Below are 13097 nucleotides of genomic sequence, written 5' to 3' on the forward strand. Positions count from 1 at the left end.
TTCTGACATTTACTTACATGCACACTTTTAGCTACTTTTTCTCGTTCACTCATTATCCTCACATTCACTCCCCCATCCACACATTTAGCTACAATTATTTGTCACATTCACTCACTCTTCACACGTTTTAATTAATTTTAGCTCCTCATTCTCAATCACTCCCCCATCCACATATTTAGCTACAATTATTTGTCACATTCACTCACTCTTTACACATTTTAATTCAAGTTTCATTCTCACATTCATTTAGCCGAAAACATTTCCCACATTCACTCAAAAAAGACGATCATTTGATCGGAAAAGGTAAGTAATTTAAAATTTGTACTTAATAATTGTGCTACAATTTACTCGAAAAACCTCGTCTCCGTGTCACGGAGAGCAGCGTCTCCGTGACACTCTCAAGTGTCACGGACCAGCTGTCTCTGCAACCACCATATTTTTTTTTTTGTAATTACCCACCCAGTATGTTTTACGTCATATGTAAACAAAAATATTACATTTTGTTTAAAATATTAATTTTAAATTTTAATTTTGTTTAGTATACAAAACGTGAAAAAAATTATATTTGTTTGGAAATATTAATTCTTAAATAATTGTACAATTAACAGTACTTTGTTTTACTATAATAGATGTGTACAATCAAATGAAAATATTAATTCTTGAAAAAATAATTACAGTTGTTTAAAAATATTAATTCTTGTATAATTGATGCAGATGTCTTTAGAATACGTTCTCTCTCCAGAACAATGGTTTTCTGCTACCATCCTTTAGTATCCAAATCGTCAATACGTTAAAGATTCTGTAAATTTTATAGATGCAAATCAACAATGTTATTTGATGTATAGTAATTTTTATAGATTTATATATGGAGCTGTTTTCAAAGGAGACGAAGAACAATTTACTAGCAAGTTGGTACACGAATTTATAATGAGACTTGTGCATTGTGGCAAAAACAATAAACTTTGGATATGGTTAGATGACCATCTTGCTAGGTTTGGCTCGCAAAAATTTTGCCTCATTACTGGACTACCTTGCCATGAACCATCCGTAGAAATTGATTATAATAACGATCGTCTTAGAAATCAATACTTCAATGGCACAAAAAAATTAGCAATAAAATGATTTTTGAAACTTTTCACATGTGTGAAGATACAGAAGATAAATTTAAGCTGGGATTAGTTATGTTGGTTGAGTGTGTGTTGAAACCGACTTCACGACATGTTGATTATAGAACTCTGGGCATGGTTGAACATTTGGATGAGTTCCTTACGTAACCGTTGGGCCGGATAGCATATTTCATTTTGTTAAATTTATTGAAAGAGTCACAATTGGAAAGAATACTAAGGATGCAATAGAATGGACAAACAGAATGTAAGTATGCATTACAATGCTATCCAATCGCATTTCAGGTATTATGTTCCTATTCTAATTACTTACGTATTATGTATAATTTCTTTGTACAAAGAATAAAATTTATACATCACATTTCTCTTTCTTTACGTTGCAGTATTGGATATATGAAGCGTTTCCACGAATTGGACAAAAATTTGATCATCGTAAATACAGAACGGTGCAGATTCCACGAATCTATAATTGGAGGCCTAATACTATACTGAAAGAATCGGTTGTTAAGCAATTTTTGGATACTCAAGATGTATGAATTTTTTATTTTCAATGTAGAATGACATTCGCATTTTATTATTAACAAGTTCAATTAAACAAATGGATTCTGATAGTTTGTCAGTGCTGCAGCCTACGGAGGAAGAATTACAAACACCCTGGTACATAAATCTTTCACTGTCGGCTGATGATGAACATAATATATTAGATGCCATTGTCACTGGAGAAGTAGATAATGTAGTACCAAAAATACCGGATAACATCCATGTGCAAGAAACGACCAGTTGTGGTACATCGAGAACTTCAACTGGAGTTGAGCCTAGTTCTGCTTCTGGTGCCTCCAGATATGTAACTGAAAACTAAATGGAAGAAATGTTGGGTATGTACAGGCAACATACGATATCAGATGTGTCCAGTCTGTGTGGCAACTTGAAGGCAGAATTTGTTGAAGAATCCAGAGCCCTGAACCAGGATATCCTTGAAAGCCAAAAGCAACTGTTCGAACAACATAACAAATCGATGCAAGATTACATGCTATGTGGTATGCAGTCATACATGGATAATTCTCTATCAAATATGTTTAGCACTCATATGGCTCAGGAATCGTAACAACAAAAAGCCCATTATCAGGCGATTCTTCGAAAACAAGAAGAATTATTCCAATAGCAACAAGAGCACATACAGTCTTATATTGATACAAGTTTATGTTCTGTCAGATCTTACATTGACGAAAAGAATGAGAATATGCTAAACAGATTATCTAACTAGAAATCCAATATGGAAGCCATTATAGGTTTCATGCAGCAGGATGTTCCTCTCCATACAAGTCCAAATCCTACTGTTCAACCGCCTAAGACATCAACGTCTCAACTAGCAGAAAGTATTGACATGCGGAGAAGAGAAAGGGAAAAGAAGATGAAATACACACAGGCTTCGTCATCTACAGGTTTATAATTTCTATAGCAGTTAAAGTTGGTATGCCAAGCACAAGTACGTTCTTAACCACATTGATGTGAAGAAAGTTGTAAAATAATCACCATGAATGACTTCAACCATATTGGTTGGTGAGATATCTTATCGTGCATTCAAAGGACAAGTGTTTCTCCACTATAAAATGTTAGACTTTACTTAAATATGTACATTCGAGAATTTAACAAATTCATAGCACTAGTTAGTTTTTCCATTGATTATGTCTTCATCAACTCAACATACTCCTGTTCTTGATGTTACTATCACTTTCGACCCCCCGGGTCGTCCGCGAACAACCCGATCATCATAGACTCGGACTCGGATGATGAAAGCAATATCTTCGTTCCATATGTTCGTCAACCTTCGAACCGCCATCGTAGGGTTTGCCTTCAACCAATCCCTTTTCCAAATCTAATCGACGAAATTGAACCAATTCAAGTTCATCGTGAGATCATCCCAGTACCGGTCCAACCGGAAGCACATCATGTGTTGTTGGATGAAAATGTTGGAGCAGTTCCCGTTGAAAATGAAGATGTGATCATCATAAGCTCCGACAAGGAGTATGACAGTGATATGTTCTCTTTGTCCGTCGTGGAGGATATGTAGAAGATGCAGTCATCGTAAGTGAAATGTTTACTTACATATAGTAGTGCTATAAAATCCATATAGGTGATGGATATTTTTTGGGGTGATCACCATTTTGTATAATAGTTGTCTACGATATGTATTGGAGTTATGGCTTCCTTTTGTTGTGATTACCATTTTGTCTGCTCCAATGACTTAGAAGAACGAGTCATTCATGGGTTGCTTTTGTATCCATTACCACATTGTGTCTACAATGATTAAGAAAATCCCAGTGATGAAATAGATATGTGCTTGTTCACTTATATGATGAACAAAATGATATCGTAGTAAAATGCTCATAAGAATATATGTAAGCACCATTTCCCTTGTTGGTAGTTATACCCCAAACCTGGCCTCTCTTGTTTGTATCCATTATGACATTCTAAAATGAAGTGTTGTTTGTATTTAGTGAATGCCCATACGAATTTTCCTATTTGTGCGCTATAAAATTTTGAACGACTAGAATAATATAAGAGAAAAATCACAAAAAAGGGGATGAATCCGTATAAAAGATTCAAAATGTATTACAAACTTAATTTTACAACAAGCAATTGCAAATAAGTGATGTCAAGAGAGAACGAAGAAAGAAACAGAAAAAAGTAGAAATCAAAAATATATTCAACAACATTTAAAACAAGAGGTAGAAAGCAAGTAATACAAAAGAAAAAAATTCAAAACATTGATAATTCATGTTATCAGGGCATTTGACGATTGGAATACACAATGTCATTCAAGTATACGTGTCACTTAAAGATGTCGAATTCTGACATGTTTACCTGTTATGTCAAGAACCCCCACATCGGCCGCATTTTCGTCTCAACGTCGACCTTTCAGTTCTTGACCGTTGACGTTGGGTAGGAGGTCGACCTGGTGCTTTACGTATATTCGGGGGCCAAACTTCGATGGAATGAATAGATTGAGGAACAACCCAATCTGACTCTCGGCCAACGGAGTGAAGAACTTTGTTGTACGCAGCTCGCCAATATTATGTGGTGTAGTAAGGGGAGCACAAATCATACAATAATTTTTCTTTTGCACAAGCAGCTCGGGATGCATGTGAACATGGGATTTGTCGCATCTGAAACTCTCGACATGAACATGTGTTATTTATAAGGTCGGTAGTACAAAGTTCGGTAGCTATACCTATCTCAAAAACGAGTTCATCCAAATTTCGTACTGGTAAAGTTGCACCGGCGTCGAATGATTTTCTCAATTCATCATCAATTTTTGGTGTCACAGTCGTACTACATTTCGTGGATGCACTTTTTCTCTCGTAGAACCATCGTTTTATCAATGACGTAATATTTTCGATCAACGAGATTATAGGGAAACTTTTGTGTCGCCTTAGGACTGAATTCAGTGACTCCGTAATGTTATTCGTCATAACGTTGTACTGATTACCAACAAAATGTGCCTGTGACCAGGTGGATATACCGGCACGTTCCAAGTAAGATGCCATTGACGGTCGAATGGTTCTTATCTGTGTCATGAACTGATCAAATTCTGATACGCGGTATGCTAGCGTTGCCCGCTTGAATAAGAAGATGACATTGCTACTGCTATACCTAGCAATAAGATTTTTCTCGATATGCCAGATGCAGGTACTGTGGTGAGAAAGTGGGAACAACCTCGTAATTGCTCGCTTAATACTCTTCTTCCTGTCCAACATAAACACTAGCTGGTTTGAATCATCAACGACATCTTTCAACTTTGTAAAGAACCAATACCACGATGTATTTGTTTCCCCATCGACAAAACTCCACGCAAAGGATATATTTGTAGGTTAGCATCTTGCACCGCAGCTACTAGTAGTGTTCCCTTATATTGGCCCTTCAAATAACTTCCATCAACACAAATTATTGGCCTCATGTATTCTCGAAAATCACGTACACTAGGACCGAACGCTAAGAAGAAGTACAAGAACCTATTATTCGAATCGAGTTCAATGTGTGCAATAGTTCCTGGATTTTTCTCGGTTAACATGTGACAATATGATGGCAATTTTTGGAAACTTTCTTCGGGTGTACCATGAAGAAATCTAAGTTCCTTCTCTTTCACCCTCCACGCTTTGTTATAGGTAATCCGTACACCAAACTCACGTTCCATATCCCCAATAATACCCGCAGGAACGTATGATTGGTTTGCATCGTCCAACCTTCGCATTATGTGATGCCCAATTACTGCACTCGTTGCGTGAATTTGTGCATTTCGTCAAACGTCTAGAGAACATGTGTGCTCAGGTATGTACTCTCGAATCGTAAATATTTCTGAAGTTTTTATCTTAGAAGCTCGTACTAGCCAATGGCATGTAGTATCGACACAACACACAGCAAGAGATCTAGGATTTGACTTTTTAACCTTGAAATGAAACTTCTCTTTCAAAGCCTTAAGTTGAAGCCTTGTGTGTAACTATTGTTTGCTAAAGAATATCTGATTCTCCACAATGTCCTCTTCATCAATCGACTTAATTGCATTTCGAATAAACAATCTGCCTTCACCTAAACTTTCATCCATATTATCAATCGTTTTTTGCTCTTGTAGTTCGCACATACGGACTTCATCGCGTCCACACAATGCATCTTCTATTGGTGACAAAGGCTCAACTCCGACATGCAATTCGTGCTCTCCAGCATTATATTCATTTGCAATTACACACACGCCGCTTCTGTGTGAACAGACATATACCATTGCAAATGCTCATCATCGGCTACATCAGCAGGGGGTATATTCATGTTCAGAATTGTAAATTTCAATTGAATTTGGAATTTCATTCTATCAACACTCAACTTCTTGAATAATTTATGTACAAGCTCTTCATATGTAATATCATGTCGAACAACAATTGATGTTGTTCGGTTCCCTAACCACTTCCACCCGTCATCTATGTTGATGAATCTATCACCATACGAGACAACAAATCTCTTAATATCTCCCATATCTGCATGTCATAAACAACAATATTGTCAACTACTAACGAAAATCGAAAACGAAAATGCTACCTGCATGCAATATGTGAATCGCTATACACGAAATTTTCCCAACTTACTCAAAATTTTAATGTTATTATCAACAGTTGACAGTGTCGAGAATGATAGTATAAATATCATTCTCGACGTTTATAAATATCGTGAACGATATTTATACTATCATTATCGACATTTATAAAATGTCGAGAATGAAATGACAGGATTTCATGGATTTATCATCTTCTTCAACTTCAACCACCATTTTTGCAAGAATTTATTCCACCATAAATGATATTCTAAATATAGAAGTATATTATCTAACTAAGTTATTTAAGATGAATGGTACAAAAAATATATACTCAGGATAATTTCGTCCATTGAAGGGAAAAAATACCTTATCAAAAAATTGAGATTTGAACATATATAACAACGACTACTAAATAAAACTTATCAAAAAAATGAGAGTTCGAAGAAATAGAGTTCCAAAAAATATACCTTCTACCGAGAAATGATGAAAGCCTAATCAACTTCAAATTTCTACCACAGTAAATTTCTTGAAATGATTTCTTTGAAATTGGAATCATATACTTCTTCGTACATGTTAATAGAATTTTTGCTTCTTCTTCATTTGTTCTAGAATAATTAATTAAAATATAATTAAAAATGTAAGAAAGTGGACTCACCTAGGTAATAGCAACATTATTGTGGCTTCTCGTGGAAGTTATTTGCTCTTCTTAAAAATTGTGCCAAAGTGATATAAAATTGATTAATCTTTTCATGAGGGTAAAGTAGACATTTTGATCTAAAAATTGGACATTTTTGCAAGGATTATCAAAAAAGTACACGTTTCAACTCCAACCCTTATATTTGGACATTCTTGAAAATGCCTCTTTTCTAATCTATTCTCCTCCTCATCAACAAACCAGACATCACATCAACATCAAACTCCAAAGCCATATTTGTTTTATTAACCCAAAAATTCACCTCCTCCTGTTTATGAAGTTAAAGGTTTAGGAATCATTTTTCAAGGAGTCCAATTTCGCATAATTATCTTGGGGAACAAAAGTGTATTGTTAATTGATTCTTTCAGGGACTCTTTCCACGATTTCACCACCATCCCACCCCTATATATATATATATATATATATATATATATACACACACACACACACACACACAGAGTCATGATCTCTTAAGCGCCGGTGCTTAGTTTATGTTAAGTATCGAGTGATGTGACATATTACAATATGTGGGAAATACAATGATTAGTTTTAAAATTGATTACACCACCTATTGTAGTGTGCCACCTAAGTATGGTGTTTAGGAAATCAAATTCGTGTGTTTGTGTATATATGTACATATATATCCCCTCGTTTGAGCCCATTAAATTTATAATACATTTTTTTGTCTATTCTTTTTAATCACATTCTCCTATAAAATAATATTACACATAAACTAAAAAAAATTCTTTCTTTTTCAACCACCAATTCTCCAAGAAAACATATTACTCCAAAAATTAAAACATCAAATAATCGAGGCCAAACAGGGGCATAGAAGCATGGCCAGGTACTAGCGATCAATACAGGAAGAAATCAAACAAAAACATTCTTTGAGGAGTCAACAATGAAGTGTACAAAGACGGTCCCAGTAGTAAAATTACGAACAAGTTCACTGGAAAATGCGCGATTTTGACGAATGAGTTCATATCAAGTTGGTTCTTGAGGTTGCACAATATTTGGGTATGTTGTCAAGTGATGTTACGGATGGTACTGAAGGGTTCAAAAATTTGTATGTTCATAAATTCAAAGAAAATTGAATAATGCTAGATGTACACTTTGCATGAGGGAGAATTTGTGCATTGGTGGGAAGAGTGGGGAAAAAAAGGTGTACATGATGTCACTTGAATGAATATAACCCATAATGTACATCAAAGTGTACTTGTAACAGCTTTGAAGAAAATTTTGTGATTTGGAATAATGAAATTCATGATAAGATGACGAATTTTGTATTGGTTGTGGCAGTGATGATGACTACTTTGGTGGTGATTAATTTGGTAGGGTTCATTTGAAGATGGGGTTGGGAGGAGTATGGGGCGTGGGAATAAGATGGAAAGTTACTTCTATTTTTCCCCCTTTTTATTTAATTTATTAAATTTGTTTTATGTGAAAAAATGGGTTAAATACATCAATGACAATCTAATTTTACGGTTAGTATCATCAAGACCATCTAATTTGATTTTGTTTCATCATATCCACCCAATTTCATATGACGTTTCGTCATGGTCATCCAAAAATTTTCACCATTTTCATTATTTTTTAAAGGAGTAAAATAGTAATTTTGCATTAAATATGTGAAATAAAATTTATTTAAGAAAAAAATTTATTAAAAAAAGATACGTAAAAAAATAAAATACAAAATTATTTTAAAAAGATGTTACGTTAAAAAAATAATAAAAATTTTTTTAAAAATAAAATAAAGACTTATTTTAACAAAATAAAAAGGTTACTTAAAAAAATATATATATACATGAAGAATAATTAAAAACTCGTGATTGGTGTAGAAGAGAAGTTATGTTCATGATATAGTTTAAGAAAGAGCCGTCTTATTTCCTTACTTTTTCATTCTTTCTAATTCATTCACTTCGAAGCTTGTTCTGAACACCGTATGAGGTCATCTTCAACCAACGCGATTTAATGTAATTGTTAAGGCCATCCGTGTGATAAAGTTTTATCCCAAAGGGCCTCTTGATTCAAGTTCGCTAAGAAATTTCTCAATATGGAACTCAAATCATTTGTAGTTATTAAATTTTGTAATAAATTTTCGAAGTCCGTTTGTGGATTTACACTCTATGTCCAGATTATCTAAGGCCAAGTGTCTCGCCAAAGCATCAAATTCGAAATTGAAAAAATCTAGTTCTCGAAAAGCCCTGATAATGCTCGTCTTGCTCACTAAACTGTTTCAGATATTTGTGAAAAACCACTTCGATCCTATTATCGATGTGTCGAAGCTCAGCCTCTTCGAGTTGGCCTTAGGACAACAACCTTTGATGCCCCCATACCATTGCGAGAGGAGGCGACTTGCCCATAAGCCTACTTTGACAAGAGGTGACCATGGGCTGGGCCGTACACCTATTGCACAAGTGAAATACTACTTAGTCAAGTAAAAACGAACAAGGTCTTATGACATAATAAAAAGTTATTTAAAAAAAAAGTTCCTTCAAAAAATAAAATAAAAACTTACTTATAAGATATAGCCAGGCCAAGAAAGGAAAGGAAGAAGGTAAGGCTGTGAGAATATCCCATGCAATAAGATTTTGACCCGTAACAGGAAAAAGGCGCGTTAGCGCATCCGTTTTCTTGCTCGTTAGCTACTGACTTGTCTTCCTATTGGTGGTTGTGAAAGATCTTTCTTTTCGGAGTGAGTCAGGCGGCAAGTATCGAAGGTTACGTTCTTTTTTGCTTTTTTCGAGCGTTAGCTTCTGATCCATAAGTCAGACTACCCTAAAGAAGTTGCTTAGAACAATAAAATAAAAACTTATTTAAAAAAATGTTCCTTCACACAAAAAAAAAAAAAGATTCTAAAATAAAATGCAAAGTTACCATTTTACCCATTTGAAAATTAGTAAAAATGTGAAAAGAAGTTTGATGGCTATTGTGGAATGTATACTAAATTGGTTGGCTATGGTGAAATAAAGTCAAATTTGGTGCTATGGTGATACTAGTATAGAGTTGAGTGGCCATTGACGGATTTAACCAGTGGAAAAATTATAAATTTACTATTTTGCCCTTTGTACATTTAATCAAAGTAAATTTTGGGAGTCAACTAACGATCAAATTCATCCATTTATTCTCGTGTTGTAACAAAATGAAAGGTTTGGGATCGTAAATAATACAAACTAAATTTTTTGGCAAAGTCTAAGAAGAATATAAATGTTTGGGACCATGACTACAATTCTCCCATTTTTTTGAACACGTGATCAAAATAGTAATAAAAAGTTATAAATCTCATCAAATATTAGGTTAAAACTTATTTTAAAAAATCTCCTACAAATAAATGTTTAAAGTGTAATTAGAAATTACATAATTGAACAAATTAAAATAAAATAATTTAATACACGCTAAAATGAAATATATTTATTACAAATGAAATTCATGCAATATATGTGTTACGTGTTGTCATACTTGGTCAATCGACATGGGCCACTCAATTCGAACCACGTGGCACTCTAGCCGAAGTGCGCTAAATGGCCGACGCCATTAATGCCGATGCCCATATGCCGAAGCTAGTGAAACTAACCGAGCCTCATCTACCGAGGCCTGTGAAGATTGCCAAAGCCTCACAGCGGAAGTACTACGTGTCTAGCAGGAGCCTTGAATCTGAAGCAGAAGACTCTGAACCAGGAAGGGACATCCCTCCATGGTCACTTCTCCTAAGAGATCTCCTACATAAAGATCTGGTTAGAATGATTGATGGAACATTTGTCATAAGTGCATATGTCAGGTCTTATCACTAGCATGGGGGCTTTGCACAAGCAATAAATGCGCAGCAAACTAGCAAGTCAAGAGTAACACCTAGGATTGGATGTTTGAATTGAGAAGATGAGGTCACGTGTCACCTCATCTAAGAGCTGCCATTTCACATGTAACACTATAAATACTTCCCTTGTATAACATTGAAAGGCTAATGCAAGAATCAATACAAGAAATTACACTTTACTCTCCCTTTTTATATCATCTTACAACACAATACAAATCCATACATATTTACATTCACATTCGTGAACACCGATTGATAATTATTGTACAATCGAATTACGAACCTCCCGTCGGATTCCGAATGTTCTCATCCCACGTCGTTGAGTTACCCCCACGCCCCTAAAGAGGTTCGTTCCAGACCGCCCAAGTGTCTTAACGTGTAAGACCTTCGCTCACGCATGCGCGAATGGGTCCGGCATCTGTTGACAACACTTTTTGAGATCAACAATATGTATAACAATATTCATGATAAAAAAAGGGACATATAGGAATATAATAATTTTGAACAATCAATAGAATCGTAGTAATTCACCTTTGGTCACTTCACCATAGCGAATCTTTTGAGAATCAAATTCCTTTTTGAAATTATTCGATTCCACGCCAACAAGGATTGGATGTTTGAATTGAGAAGATGAGGCCACGTGTCACCTCATCTAAGAGCTGCCATTTCACATGTAACACTATAAATACTTCCCTTGTATAACATCGAAAGGCTAATGCAAGAATCAATACAAGAAATTACACTTTACTCTCCCTTTTTATATCATCTTACAACACAATACAAATCCATATATATTTACATTCACATTCGTGAACACCGATTGATAATTATTGTACAATCGGATTACGAACCTCCCGTCGAATTCCAGACGTTCTCATCCCACGTCTTTGAGTTACCCCCACGCCCCTAAAGAGGTTCGTTCCAGACCGTCCAAGTGTCTTAACGTGTAGGACCTTCGCTCACGTATGCGCGAATAGGTCCGACATCTGTTGACAACACTTTTTGGGATCAATAATATGTATAGCAATATTCATGATAAAAAAGGAACATATAGGAATATAATAATTTTGAACAATCAATAGAATCGTAGTAATTCACCTTTGGTCACTTCACCATAGCGAATTTTTTGAGAATCAAATTCCTTTTTGAAATTATTCGATTCCACGCAAACAAGATGAGCTGAGTGATAACCACACGGACTTATCACAACTTCCGCTTATAAGACCAGTAAATAGGACCGACACCTTATCAGTGCATTTAATACTCGCGTTTACGCTCTGCCACTCACCTGCCACCACCTGCACCTCATTGATATTCCCCACGTAACGAACTACGCGAGGAGAACCGAACATGTGGAGTAAACCGGCATTTTTTGGCGTACATTTTGATACACGCGCTTCTACGAGCGTGGGAACACCATTAATTTCTTTTTAATAATTGAATCTCTCTCGCTTTCAACGTCAATTAACTTTGAGAAACACTATCTCTCCTTCGCACTTTCAATCACTTTGTAAAGAGTGGAAAAAGAAGAGAAGAAAGGAAAATGAGAAGAAAGTTCCCATAAAGCCAAAATTCTCGATCTATTATTTTTCATTCAATCAAGGGTTCCAAGGTGTTATGTTCGTTGATGGTGTTTAATATAGTTATGTTTTTCGTTTCTGTTTTTGGGATTATTACTTTGATGTGATTTTCTGTGTTCCTTGAATTGGTTTTCTGGTTTACCAGGATTTTAGCGAATCTGAGCAATTCGGGAATTTTGGGACTGTTCGATTCTACCAAACGATGTCCTCGCTGAGCAGAGAGCTCGTTTTCTTAATACTTCAGTTTCTTGATGAGGAAAAATTCAAGGAAACTGTCCACAAGTAAGGCTTTTGTACTCTTTCCTTTAAATTTATTATGGGTGATCACTTCTTTTTTCTGTTTGACATATTGTTGTTATTATTTGTTCTGGACTTTCCAAAAATAAATGATGTAGGTTGGAGAAAGAATCGGGGTTTTTCTTCAACATGAGGTACTTTGAGGATGCAGTGACAAATGGAGAATGGGAGGAAGTGGAAAAGTACTTATCAGGGTTTACAAAGGTAGACGACAACCGTTACTCCATGAAGGTCTTCTTCGAGATCCGAAAGCAGAAGTTTCTTGAAGCCCTTGACAAGTGAGCTTTTACTTTTATTGTGCATTTATCTATAAAATTTATGAATATGATTGCTACGATTTTTTGTGCTTTTGTTTACTGGGATATTAATTTTCCCTCTTATGTTAGGGGCGATCATGCTAAAGCAGTGGAGATTCTTACGAAGGGTTTGAAAGTGTTTTCGTCTTTCAACGAGGACCTCTTCAAGGAAATGACAATGCTTCTGACATTGCAGAATTTTAGGTAAA

General features: G+C 35.3%; 2 protein-coding genes across 2 annotated transcripts in view; one reads left to right on the forward strand and one right to left on the reverse strand.

The window, feature by feature from the left end:
• Window positions 1–4198: 4198 nt before the first annotated feature.
• LOC111373675 lies at window positions 4199–5376 on the reverse strand. Its single transcript, XM_022996239.1, has 2 exons — window positions 5011–5376; window positions 4199–4921 (listed from the first exon to the last, which is right to left on the reverse strand). Exons 1-2 carry the CDS (start codon window positions 5374–5376, stop codon window positions 4199–4201), a joined length of 1089 nt encoding a protein of 362 aa, XP_022852007.1.
• A 6808-nt stretch (window positions 5377–12184) lies between these two features.
• The window catches only part of LOC111373676 (topless-related protein 4-like), a 17463-nt gene continuing 16550 nt past the window's right edge, over window positions 12185–13097 (forward strand). The window contains exons 1-4 of the mRNA XM_022996240.1: window positions 12185–12357; window positions 12441–12577; window positions 12691–12870; window positions 12979–13092. Coding sequence (XP_022852008.1) covers window positions 12343–12357; window positions 12441–12577; window positions 12691–12870; window positions 12979–13092 — 446 coding nt within the window. The 5' untranslated portion in view covers window positions 12185–12342. The remainder of the gene's footprint in view (window positions 12358–12440; window positions 12578–12690; window positions 12871–12978; window positions 13093–13097) is intronic.

This window comes from Olea europaea, unplaced genomic scaffold, assembly GCF_002742605.1.
Source record: "Olea europaea var. sylvestris unplaced genomic scaffold, O_europaea_v1 scaffold1152, whole genome shotgun sequence".
NCBI lineage: Eukaryota > Viridiplantae > Streptophyta > Magnoliopsida > Lamiales > Oleaceae > Olea > Olea europaea.

What these genes read in the sequence shown, in the direction of transcription:
- LOC111373675 (XM_022996239.1), bottom strand. Translation starts at nt 5,376, where the DNA reads ATGCGAAGGTTGGACGATGCAAACCAATCATACGTTCCTGCGGGTATT. An exon ending in GAACACTACTAGTAGCTGCG is followed by an intron (nt 4,922 to 5,010) that starts GTGCAAGATGCT and finishes TTCTTTACAAAG; the next exon opens with TTGAAAGATGTCGTTGATGA.